The sequence below is a fragment of the Narcine bancroftii genome, chromosome 2 (genome assembly GCF_036971445.1).
Source record: "Narcine bancroftii isolate sNarBan1 chromosome 2, sNarBan1.hap1, whole genome shotgun sequence".
NCBI lineage: Eukaryota > Metazoa > Chordata > Chondrichthyes > Torpediniformes > Narcinidae > Narcine > Narcine bancroftii.
In genome coordinates this window covers 64,614,348-64,627,881 of record NC_091470.1, presented here as the reverse complement: position 1 = coordinate 64,627,881, position 13,534 = coordinate 64,614,348, and the positions used below count along the sequence as shown (strand labels likewise).

The window sequence follows — 13,534 nt, the reverse complement described above, 5'->3', positions numbered from 1 at the left end:
TGATCTCTGTCAATTATGAGATCCAGAAGAAGAAAATATCCAAAAGAATCAATAGCAATGCATAACAAAAAGAGAAAATGATTTCTACCGAAGTACCTGCCATGCCATGGCACACAGTGGGAACAGACTTGTTCACTGAGAATCAAGAGTGGTATTTAATAGTAGCCTTTCACTACTCTTAAATTTCCATTTGTCAAAAGGGTGAAAGACCTGAGAGCATCAATTATTACCTCAGATATGAGAGCACTCCTTGCTGAATACTTGAAGTAATATGTGACAATGGAATACAGTTCACGTCACAAGAATTCAGAAAGCTGGCTGTTTGTTATCACTACAACATTCCCATACTACCCCAAAGGTCATGAATTCATTGAAAGACCAGTGCAAACTGTAAAATGCACACTAGTTTTAAGGGCCGCAAAACAAAAGAAGACCCATACCTCGCTCTTCTATCATTACGAGCAAAACCTTTAAGGGCTGACATGAAGTCCCTGGCAGAACTTCTAGATGACAGAAGATATAAAACAACTCTGCCAATCAAAATAAACCCTCCAGAAGACCAGGAGGAAGCCAGAAGAAGACTGGCTGACATGCAAGAAGAGGGGCAGCAGCATTATAAAAAAAAAACATGCACAAACACTGCCAAAGCTCTTCAGAGGGCAGCTTGTGCATATTCAAGAGTTGATGTTGAAAACATAGACCCCAGCAAAGTTCTTCAGATGCATTGTCAAGACTGACTCTGGCAATCAACTGAGGAGGAACAGAATTCACATCCGGCCGACGCAAGATGCGATGAAGCAGAAAACTTTAATACCAGCAAAACCTGCAACACCAATATCAAGTGAAGAATTAAGTGATGAGACCACAACCACTAATACTGAATAATCAACACAGCAGTTGTCAGGTGAAGCGCAACAAGCTACATCACCTACACATGTATCAGCAACACAGAGCCCAATGGTCACAGCCAAATCCATAAGATGGCGAAGCAACATATTGCTGCCAGTGCGATATCGATAAGAACTATTAAAAACAGTTGTGTAAATAAACTAGTGTACAAGTTCAGTTACTTATGTTGCACTGGAAAGAAAGTGATAAAGAGCACTACATTTTTCTTTATCTTGAGAAGGAGGAATGTTATATAGTCAGGATAATATGAACTATTTTGTAATTGTGTAAGAATACACTCTTCTCACTGTTGTAACTGTAGTGCAGCACTGTGGGGCGTATGTATGAGTGTGTGAACAGTTTCCTGAGATGGTGGAAGGTATCAGTGAGTAAACTCTCTTTTGTTATTTGAATCTTGCACCTCTAAGTTATTTAAGAAGTCTCCCAAGTAACACAGAGACATAACAGTGGGTTTGTACTATTTACATAAAAAGTAAAGATTTAATCATACTTGGACAATATATTTAGCTTTAAGGTTTCATAGATCATTCCAAATATTAAGAAATAGGCAACTATACTTAATTCCCTTTCACACTTGCAAGTGATCCCAGGAATCAAACGCCAATTGGCCTTTAAATTGGCAAGTGTGAAAGCAGAATCAGCTCAACACCGGCATCAGATGAAGTCATCTCATGCCAGGGATTGATGGCCTCAACTGCTTGTACAATCCCCGGCATCTGCAGTCACCGACCGGCATTGCAATTGGGAAAGTGTGAAAGTACTAATTGGATTGTGGGATTGAAATGACCCAAGTTTTTGCGTGAGTACAAAAGATTAAAATGAAGGTATAAACTTTGTCATGGGAAAGTTGCAGTGGGGGAGAGAGAGGGGAAATAAATAGCAATAGTGGACAATTTTTAAACAGCATGGGACAATTGGTAATGTTATAGCACACAATTTATAAAGACCGTGGGGGGGGGGGGGGGGCGGGGGGAGAAAAGTAATGGCAGACCTGACTTCCTAGAATGCTGTGCTGTAGAGAAACCCCTCAATGAATGCTCCAGGTATGCAACCGGGCATACAGCCCTATCTCTGCCGCATGGAATTCTGGGAGGACAGGTCTGCCATCGCTTTTTCCCACGGTATTTATAAATTGTATGCAATAGTGCTACCAACTTTCTCATGCTGTTTAAAAATTGTCCGCTATTACTATTTATTGCTTGCACTTTCCCACAGTTCCTTTTAAAGGTTCATTTATATAGGTCGGCACAACAACAACAGGAGCTGAAGGGCTTATACTGTGCTGTACATAAAGCTTAATTATGTTATAATTAATTTTGTTCAAATATAAGATCATAATACATTGATCAGGATTTTAGGGCAGGTCCACCATCACTTGATGCGCCATGATGTCCCCAGGGATGGCTCCTTGCAAGTGTGAAAGCGTTCAATGTCCCAGTTAGGAGAGGTTACATGTAAAAAGCCAAACCCCCATTCCTATCCTGGGACACTGAACAGCCAATTTAGTGGGATGCTTTAGTTTTCAAATAGGGGATGAAGATACTAAAATAGTTTCATCAGGCTATTGATTTTAGTTTCTAATGCAATCTTGTAATTTTTTGCACACAGAGAGAGACAGAATCTAATGAAGACACATTAAGTTCCACCAAGAAAGTCAAAGAATTGTCTGTAATAGATGGGAGGAGAGCCCAGAATTGCAATATTCTTCTATCCAGGTAATGATTTTATTACATATTGCAAAAAAAGTTTGAAACTATTACTGCAGTTAACGTTCTAGCTTGCACCTTTTAAAATTTTGAAATAGCCATAACTTGTAGATACATAAAGAATCTGCTGTACCATGCACACAATCACAAATCTGCAGTGATTGGGGCAGAACAGGAATGGCAGCTTAAAGTATTCTCTTCTGAGATATTACAAAGGAGTTGATGTTTCTCCTCAATGAGTTGGAAATATTGAACCAGGATTTTTGCCTTCCACTTCATTTTTCTTCTCCACTCTTTTATTGCCATTTATTACTTTTGATTTTGGAACTCTGACACATAGCCAGGCAGTGAGTGACTTTCAAAAGAAAATCAATTGCATATGATTCTGCATTTGATGGCTTTCAACAAGATGATATCTTTTGTTGTCTGCAGTGGTGTCTGTAGATTTTTGTGTTTTACTTTTGATATCTTTTGTGGCCCTGTTTTGCCTTCAGTGTTTGCTCTACAAAGCCATTTGTGTATTCTGTACTGCATTGGCAAATTGACCCATCTACGTTTGTTTAATGTGCACATTCAGCATTATCTTTATTATGTTGAAATGTTAAATGTGTGGCTGTACAAATTGCAGCAACTATGAAAAATCACAATCGCTAATTGAGTGTAAAGTGCCTTGCGACGTTCTGAGATTGAGAAGGGCATATTTTAAAAGCAACATTTCAATGTTTAGTGGCCTGCTGTTCAAACTCTAAAGTAGATATTATATCAACGGCGCTGACTGATCCTTTTAACCCATGAAAAACAGTCTTGAGTTTGAGGATACTCTGCATTTCATGTTCTAACACGAAGGTATCGCTCATTTATCAGGGGTTTTTCTTTGTTTACAACTTGCATTGTCCTCTGAAAATGTGGGAGTGTGCTTGCTGAAGTCCCTGTCAAACTTCTTTTGGGCCTGTCCATGAATTATGTAAAATGAATAATGTCTGTTTACTTTTTAATAATGATTGTTCTCCTTGGGATAAATATTGTCTTCCAAAATGACTTGAACTCCCTTTTGAGTGGAGGAGGAGCACAGCAAACATTGCAGGATGCTGCACTGAGGTTTTCTGCAGTGTTGGGAAAGCTGTTTATTGGAATCTTACTGTATCATTTACTTGTCCTGAAAAAGACAATAAAGAGTTCAAATTATTTGGAGATTGATAGAAGATGGAGCAGTTTAACATTATTCAATTGTGACAAAGATCATGAAATAAGAGTGCACAACATTGTGCTTTCAATTTAAGTGAAAAATTAAATGTATATGAAAGTTAGGGAGTTTGTAGCAATGTGATAATTTTCCTTCCAGACCATCTGCATGGAAGAACTGGACATGCAGTGGAGTGAAGTGGGCTATTATTGAATGCCTGTGTACTATATCCTTCATTTTCATTTGGTGTGTGGTCTCTATTTGGATCAGGCATGCAGAAGAAGGCCTTCACCGCATTATTAGGCCTGATTCAGCACAAAGTCAGTTGAAGCTGTGAATCTCAGATAGCTCTTAAATTCTTTTGGCTCTCTGTCCCAGGGTAATTGGTGTGTGACTCAGCTCCTCTTTCCCACCATCTTGGCTTGACGTTTTTTTTGCCCATTCCTGACTATATGCTTTCTCCTCGATTCCTTTAGTCCCTCTACCTCCTTGACACCTTCCTTCCTGTTTATCGATCTCAGATAGCCATCACGCTTCCAGTTTCACATGCCACCTGCCCAAGTCACTCCAAAACATTGACCCTGGACTTAATGTGACTAAATAACGAAGGAAAGGTCTTTGTCTCTGCAAGGCTAGTTTGCTACCACATCGTACAGTTTAGCTGTTTGGCAATAATGGAAATTAATTATTGCACTTAAATAGATGACATTTTAATTTTTTTGCCAATGCATCAGCAATTGCATGTTTTGTATCACTTGAGTTATTTGCTAACTTTGTCCTTTAGTGTTTGACGTCTTACTCCAATGTAAGCTTCAGAAAGTAGCTTAAATGTTGATTTCCATTTTGATATTGAATATTATTTATATATTGCCCTGTTTGCTTTTAATGATGCAACAATTCTGCTCTGAATGAGTCCTTCTGAAGGTTACTCTCACAGTTTGTGTCAGAGGGTTGAATATAGCTAGTGGTTCATTAAAACCTTTGTAGCAAGGTGCAATCAATTCTGTTATCTGTCTCAGGGTATCAGTGTTGAAAAGCATTGAATCATGAACATTTTAATTCTGATCATTTGTAAACCAAAATACATTTGGTGGATTGTCTTTGAAACCCTTTCAAATAATCTGGCGGCTGTCATAATTTCTGCTGAAGGAAAAATATCTGGGTGCTATCTCAGCATCAAAAGGGATAATATTATGTTGTATGAGAAATTATTTTTATTTTTCTACTTTTATTTGCTTTGGACAAGAGAGGGTATAGCCATTTTTATTTATAGAATTTTATTTTTTATCTCCACCAAATTATCTTTGCAGTGTGAACCGGTGCGGACTCAAACGGCCAACATGGCCTGTTTCCGCTCCGTTAATGGTTATATGGTGTAAGATCAGGGTCAGAGCTCTCATTGATATCTATCGGATCATTAAATGGTCAGAGCTGCTGTTGTCATTTTTCACCTTCTAGATGACATGGTGAAGAGACTGCTAAATGTTCAGCTGAAGTTCTCCTTCATGGCCTTCCTTTGATGGTTTCTGTTTATATGTTGAGGTTCCAAGGCAGTGGAGATGTTTCAGCTTTTTTGGCTACAGTGAAAGGAGTCCATTTCCTTCATCAGAGTTCAGGATGCTGTGCATCTCCTTCATAGTTCATGGTGTTTCCTGTTGCTGCAGGAACTTCTGGAAGCTGGCAAGAAGGATGCGTTTGTAGTAAGCTAGATATTGGTTAATTGAATCAAAAATGAAAGTGTCAGATAATGAAATTTGTTTGAATACAAAAGTAACTGGTTGTGGTTTATGACATCAGCTTAATAGTTGTTGAATGACTTTCTGTAGCACTTCTTAAATTTGTTTATTTGGTTTGGAAGGATCCTCCTGGTCTTATTTGGAGATGGCAAGTTATTTTGTCAACTTCAAAGGGCATTTTTAAAAATACTGTTTTGTATAAATCTTTGTTAAGACCACACTTGGACTATTGTGTTCAGTTCTGATTACCTCATTATAGGAAGAATGTGGAAGCTATGGAGAGGGTGCAGAGGAGATTTACCAGGATGCTGCCTGGATTGGGAAACAAATCTTATGAAGTTAGCAGGGCTGGGACTTTTTACTTTGGAGCGTAGAAGGATGAGAGGAGATTTGATAGAGGACTACAAGATTATGAGCAGCATAGATAAGGTGAACAGCCAGCACCTGTTTCCCAGGGCAGGATCAGCAAACACCAAAGGACATGTGTACAAAGTTAAGGGAGGGAAGTTTAAGGGAGACATCAGGGGTAAGTTTTTCATTTACACAGAGAGTTGTGGGGGCTTGGAATGCCTTGCCGGGGATGGTGGTGGAGGCTGAAATATTGGGGACGTTCAAGAGTCTCTTAGACACATGGAGCGTTATTAAGTAGGGAGGGTTTACCATTTCTTTTAAGGTAGGAATATATGGGTTGGCACAATATTGAGGGCCGAAGGGCCTGTACTATTTTGCTTTATGTTCTATAATTGCATTATTGGAGGATGAATATTGCAAAGTAAGATTCCCATTTTTGGGACATTGCCAAATAGGAAGCAGCAGACATCTGTTTGATGGAGACCCGTGCATTCCATTATCCTATCAGAATTTCTATTGAATGATGCTCAACCTTTGGGACAGTACTTTTAAAATTTTGCCAGTAAAACTTTGGCTTTCCCTGACACAATTGAGTATTCATTCAATGGAGAAAAGAGGAAGTTCCGTTGAAAGTATAGCTTTCTTCACACTGAAGTTACAATTTACTGTGTGTGTGAAACACTTAGGAAAATATCAAGTCAACTTTTTGAAGCTCTTTAAAAGAATGAAAAGGACAAAAGATTAGATGGAACAGAATGAAAAGTGCAGCTGAAAAAAATTACATGACTTGACAAATGTTAAAACATTGCCATTTTAGAATGATGTCAGTGACTACACCTAAGTAATGTGTTTCACCTGCCAAAATGCATACTTTTGTGACTAGAGTATCTTGCTCATTTATTCTTCTGCAAGTTCGAGCAGCTGGTTATGGAATGTCATGCAGCAGGTGGCGATGGTCTCTGGTTGTATCCTGCCTCAGAGATGCTGTAAGCATGCTGAGAATGCAAAGCCAAAATTAAATTGACTATGCAATAGTTCTCCAAGGAAGAAGACTTGACTCTCCACTAGAGATTACTTGCTGCAGATTTATTGTGGCTGAGCTTCCGATTTCCATGAATCGACTGATGAACTGGACTGGTTCCTGCTTAGTCAGCCATGTAACTGCTCCTTGAAGATTGGTTTGGCACTGGTGATCTTTATGGTCTTTGTGTTCTAATAGGAGCTTGTATTTTTAAAATTTCTTTTAAAGGAATCCTCTAAATCTAATTTAAATGAATAACTACTGCAAAAGAATATGCAGAAATATGCGTCAGATTTCCAGTCTTTGAGGCAACAGCTATTTTTCTTGATTTTTTTCACCATAATGGCCATGTTTTTCCACTCCTATAACTTGCACACGTATATAATGCACACATGCATATAATGCATAGGAAATCATAAATTGTGTAAAAAAAAAAGCATATTTTCCAATGAAGTGTATATACATTTACCACACAGGTGTAGTATTCTAAATTCTGACTGACAAAAGCACTTTGTATTTAAATAGGAATGAAACAAAGCACGTACCAGTATCAGCCAAAGTTAATCTCCAACCCAGAGGTGTTAATCACCCATTATATAGATGATATCCTGCGCAACACATTAACAAGCTTTGGAGAGGAATCAATTAAATAGATCAAAGATAGGCTTCAGACAAGCAAGATTTTTTAATTCTAATGCCTCAAGTCAAAGGCACTTGATATGTTAATCTCTTCCCTCAGGGAAGTGTCTGAGCAATTATCAGTGATAAGGTACAGTGCCCTAGCCAGAATATCCTGTTTATAGAAATATCATGGCATTCAGTACAAAGAGATATTCCCAAGATCAAAATTTCCCACGCCCGCTCTAAATTGTGCACGTTTTTTCATTGTTGCTATTATATCTCTCTTGTCCCCTATAACATTCCCACGCTCACTATAAATTGCATCTTTCCCATAAATCATGCGCGCTCTTTCATTGCCATTATATTCTGAAACTCACTAAAACATTCCCAGTCACTCTAAATTGCATCTTTCCCATAAATTGTGCGCACTCTTTCATTGCCATTATATTCTGAAACTCACTATAACATTCCCACGCTCACTATAAATTGCATCTTTCCCATAAATCGTGCGCGCTCTTTATTGCCATTATATTCTGAAACTCACTATAACATTCCCACGCTCACTATAAATTGCTGGCAAGTCTTTCCCACGGCCACTATAAATTGTACGCATTCTTTCAATGCCACTATTATATTCCTACGCCTGCTATAAATTGCCAGTTCGACTTTCCCATCCCTTCTATTAATTGTTATATGTGTAAAAATATGGTACTCAAATAGAGGAATAAAATTGAGTATATATAAATCTTTAAATCTTTTATTAATTTTAGCCCCCAAGTATGTGAAATTAGTGGAGTTCCTGATGCTGGTACTAATCTTTATAGTTAGCCTAGTGATAACTTGAAATAAGAGGTGATTTTTTTCCTCTTTTTGTCAGTATTTTTTGATCACTACTTTAAAGTTCTGTGTTTTTATAAGAGAAGATAACTATTTTACAGGTGAAGACCAGAAACATCAGAACAATTTGGATGCTTTTTTTTTCGGATCATTTAAGGCAGTAGTTCTCAACCTTTTTCTTTCAACCCATATACCACTTTAAGTAATCCCTACATCATAAGTGCTCTGTGATTAGTAAGGGCTTGCTTAAGGTGGCATGTGGGTGGAAAGAAAAAGTTTGAAAACCACTGTTTTAATTGTACCTAATTGACTCCTTACGTGCACAGTTTCATAACTCCAAAGACAATTTTTCTCAAGCAAAATATTTTAATAACAATTGGGTCTAGAGCAGTGATTCTCAACCTCCCCTTGCCACTTACATCCCACCTTAAGTAATCCCTTACTAATCACAGAGCACTATGCCATAGCAAAGGTCTGGCAACTTATCGGGCTGGAGCCGATAAGTTGGTGACGTATCTTCACCTTTGCTACATAAAGGCACTGTTTGACCTGCTGAGTTTCTCTAGCATTTGTGTGTTTTTTTTTTCACTTACCCGCAGTGTCAATAGAATCCTGTGTTTTACCCCCACTTATGCCATAGTGATTACTTAAAGTGGTATGCGATTGGAAAGAAAAAGGTTGAGAACCACTGATCTAGAGTCATGCATCACGGAAATTAGTCAATTGTCTATTGCTTGTTCAGTGATCAAGCATGCATATAAATTGATCCAATTATTCTTAGTCTTCCATCCCCACAATACTTGTCCCACTCGCCTTGAATATTCTGCTATCCTTCTGTATGCTGGGGCAATTTGTAGTTGTAATTTAAGCTACCAGCCAGTAGATCTTCTGGCATGTGGGAGGAAACTGGAATACTTGGTTTGGTGGGGGGGAGAGTGGGGAGCTGTGCAAGCACAGGGATAATATGCCAGCTCCACCTCTCAGGATCAAACCCATGTTTCTGAAGTTGTGAGCTATTCATCACTGCACCATTCAAGCATCTTTTCTATTTCTTTCATGGCTACCAGTGTTTTTCTCAGTATATTTTTATTCCTTTGAAACATTTATCCTGAAATATTCAGGGTGATCTAATTCTTTTATTAATGGAAAGGAACATTTGATGGGCTTGCATGAATAAATTGATGACACCCAGTTTAGCAATATGATGATCATTTTTTTTCAAGCAGGAGAGAGCTGTGACAGAAGGGTTATTTCTGACATCTGTTTCAGTTAATTAGTTTGTAAGCTCTTTAATGACTGGTTAAGTGCTATTAGAATGCAAACTTCAGTTGCTGGAAATCTGAAATAACAAAATAAGCTATCCTGGACAAGCTGTTCAGATCTTTGGAGAGTGAAACTGAAACTGAGAACATTTTGGGTTGATGACCTTCTATCAAAGCCAATCTGAACTCTCGACTTGTTCCTATTCAAAACTGGATTTCCACTTCACCGGTACTTAGTTGAGCTTGGCACACAAGGAGTCGAATTGAACTCTCATTGCTGTACCAAATCCTTCAATCTTTCGTTCAGTGCTTGGCTTAAATTGACTCTGAGCACTTATTACAAAGTTCTGTCCTAGATTAAATTTTCCCCCAACTGTTCTGATTGGTAGGCATTTTGCAACAGAGAACCATTGCTAACATATGATATTAATGTATAATTGTGTTTATAGTAACTTTATATCACTTGGAATGCTGCAGTGTGTTAAATTCCATGTCTGTCATCTGTTTAGGTTAAAGCTGTCTAATGAGGAGATAAAACGGGCTATTTTAACAATGGATGAGCAAGAAGATTTGCCCAAGGACATGCTTGAACAGGTAATGCTATTGGTTGTGACAAGCTTCAGTATTAATGATATAGGTATTTGTGGTGGGAAGGGTGGGCATGAATAGTGGAGAAGTGAAAAAAGGTACAAGTTTGACAGTCATGGTGAAAATCTGTGGCTGATGTGTATCAGCTGAGATACCATCTCTGTTTTAGTGCAGGCTAGTTACGAAGAATGACCTCCCCTGATAGAAATACATGTCTCCACAATGTAAATATGGATAATCATAGTCTGGGCCAGAAATTCAGTTTGTCTTTTTAAATAAATGACCAGTTGCATCATACCTCTAATTCCACAAACTAATTTCTGCAGAACAATTAGTGACAACACTTGATAAATACAAATTTGCATACAAAACTTGAAGAATGGTGATGCTAGAAGGTGACATATAATATTCTGCATGTGTTCCTGGCACTGACTACTCCCAATAAGAGAATGTCTCCTCTGTAACGATAGTGATCATGGTTGCAATGCAACTAGTAAGGCCTTGATTATAGTTACTGTTTGATTAGACTTGGCTGCCAGCAGTAGGCTGATGCACAGAGCAGGAGACACAATATGTTATCTGTAATGGAGGCTTGCAGCCTCATGGCATGCCTCATGGTTCTGTTTATATCAACTTTAAAGAACCTTTTCCTTCATCCATGTTGTCTAAGAACTTAACACATACGAATACAAGATGAAACATGGTGTCAGAAGTGGGATGAAGGAAATACTTTAAAAGGTAAAATCTAAAGTCAGCAACTGATCAGTGAAGAGAAGCTAACAAAGTGAAACGTGCAAGGATTACATCCACCAGCGAAACTTCACCTGACAGGTAATGAGGCTGAAAATTGGAACAGATTTAAACAACATTTTGGATTGTATTTAGTGGTAGTCGGAGCTGACAAGAAAAGCGATAAAGTGAAAGCGTCAGTTTTCTTACATGTCGTGGGTAATGAAGCCTTGGAGGTGTATAATAACTTCACATTTGCTGTTGAAGGAGACAAAATGAAACCGAAAAAAATAATGGAACAGTTTGAGGCTTACTGCATACCTAAACGTAATGTGATGTTTGAGAGGCACAGATTTTTCACGTGTGTACAGAAAACAGAAGAAAATATTGATCAGTATATGATTGAATTGAGAAACAGAAGCAAAATATGTGAATTTGGTGGACTGACCAACTCAGTGATAAAAGATAGACTTGTGTGTGGTATTCCAGATAACAGTCTAAGGTAAAGACTGCCAAGAGAGCAAAATCTAGACCTGGAAAAAGCCATAGCACTCTGTAGAGCTACAGAAACTGTAAAAACGCAGGAAAAAATGCTGTTCAGTGAAACTAGCTGCAATGTGGATGCAGTGAGCAAGAACGGACATAAACCATTTAACAAAAATGCGCCAAAGTGGAAAGAGAGGTGTGGCCAGCGAACAAAAATGAAAGGGACAATCGAAAGCCATGTCGTCAATGAGGTGCACAACACCTACCAAGAAAGGGTCCAGCATATGGTAAAACATGCAATATGTGCAACAAAAGCAACCATTATGCCCATTGCTGTAGTAACCAAGTGCAACAAAGCAAGGTTCATGCAGTAGATGAAAGGGAGATGGAGGAATTCTATGTAGATGTCGTGACTGAAAACAAGACTGGATGTTGAGATTAAATGTGAATGACATATACATTTAAGTTAAATTGGATTCTAGAGCACAAATTAATATAATATCAGAGACTGATTTTAAGAAGATTAGACCCAGACCAAAGATGTATGGAACAAAAGTGAAGGTGACAGGATATTCAGGGACCGACACACCAGCGCAAGGAGAATGCATGGTCAAGTGAAATACAAGGACAAAGAGCACATGCTACCATTCATCGTGGTACGAAAGGATGTACAGGCGATATAACAGCCTATGAGAAACTGAACCTGGTAAAAAGAGCCCTCGTGTTGGAATGTGAAGGAGAGACAGTCTATGATGAACTCATGAAAGAGTACAATGACCTATTTCAGGGTCTAGGCTGCCTTCCAGGAGAACACACAATCAGAGTGGATAAACATGTGCCACCGATAATACATGCATGCAGAAAAGTCCCATTTGCACTTCAAAAGCAACTAAAGACAGAGTTGGACAGGATGGAAAGCCTGAACGTGATTCAGAAGAAACATGAGCCAATGGAGTGGGTTAGTTCTCTCATTGTTGTGACAAAAAGAATGGAAGGCTTAGAATTTGCTTGACTCCAAAAGATTTAAACAGAGCAATAAAGAGAGCACACTTTAAGCTTCCGATGCGTGAAGAAATCATGTCACAGTTTGCAAATGCAAAGTTTTCAGCAAGTTAGATGCATCATCAGGATTTGGCAGTTTGGATGAAACATGTTCAAGGCTTTGCATGTTCAATAATCCATTTGGCAGATACTGATTCCTAAGGTTACCATTCAGAATTGCCTCAGCTCCTGAAGTGTATCACAAAACTATCTATATGGTCCATGAGCACCTGGACGGAGTTGATACCTCAATGGAATACATCATAGTGTGGGGAACCATGGGAATGGAGCATGATGAGAGACTAAGGAAAGTGCTGGAAGCAACAAGGAAAGCAAACCTGAAGCTTGAATAGAGAGAAATGGCAGCTTGCGGTGACAGAACTAACATTTGTAGGAGGCATTACTGACAGTGAGGCATCAGACCAGATCCCAGAAAGGTGTCCACTATTTGGAACATACCAAGGCCTCAATGCAAAAAGGACATAAAGAGGTTTAATGGAATGGTCAACTATATGGGTAAATTCATATCCAACCTCTCAGAAAAGATGGCTCCATTGAGAAGACTAACAGAAAAGAACATTGAATGGGAGTGGAATCATGAGTATGAAAAGTCATGGAGCGAACTAAAGAAACTGCTCACAGATGAACCAGTTCTGAAGTTTGAAAACCCAGAGAGACCCTTCAAGATATCATCAGATGCATCACATAGTGGGCTCGGTACAGTTCTTCTGCAAAAATATGATGACTGGCAACCCATTGTATATGCTTCATGCTCAATGACAGATGTGGAGACACGATACGCTCAAATAGAAAAGGAGCTGCTCAGCACATATGCCTGTGAAAGATTTCATCAGTTTGTGTAGAGACTGACATAAGCCCACGATTGCATTGTTCCAAAAGCCATTAAATGAATGTCCACTTAGAATACAAAGAATGATGATTAGGCTGCAACGCTGTACATTGAATGTAGCGTACACTCCGGGTAAGTTAATGTACACAGCAGACACATTGTCTAGAGCGGTTGACACAAGAGAGCTCGCAAACACCAAAATGGATGAAGACGT

At 38.7% G+C, this 13,534-nt stretch overlaps 1 protein-coding gene across 12 annotated transcripts in view; it reads left to right on the top strand.

Moving 5' to 3' along the window:
- Positions 1-13,534, top strand: part of daam1a (dishevelled associated activator of morphogenesis 1a) — a 146,065-nt gene that overhangs the window by 110,576 nt on the left and 21,955 nt on the right. For all 12 annotated transcript variants that reach the window (XR_011351326.1, XM_069916879.1, XM_069916873.1 and 9 more), the window contains 2 exons: positions 2,518-2,624; positions 10,136-10,220. Coding sequence is in view for 11 of the 12 variants with exons in the window: in XM_069916879.1 (XP_069772980.1) it covers positions 2,518-2,624; positions 10,136-10,220 (192 nt within the window). In the remaining variant the exon portion in view is untranslated. The remainder of the gene's footprint in view (positions 1-2,517; positions 2,625-10,135; positions 10,221-13,534) is intronic.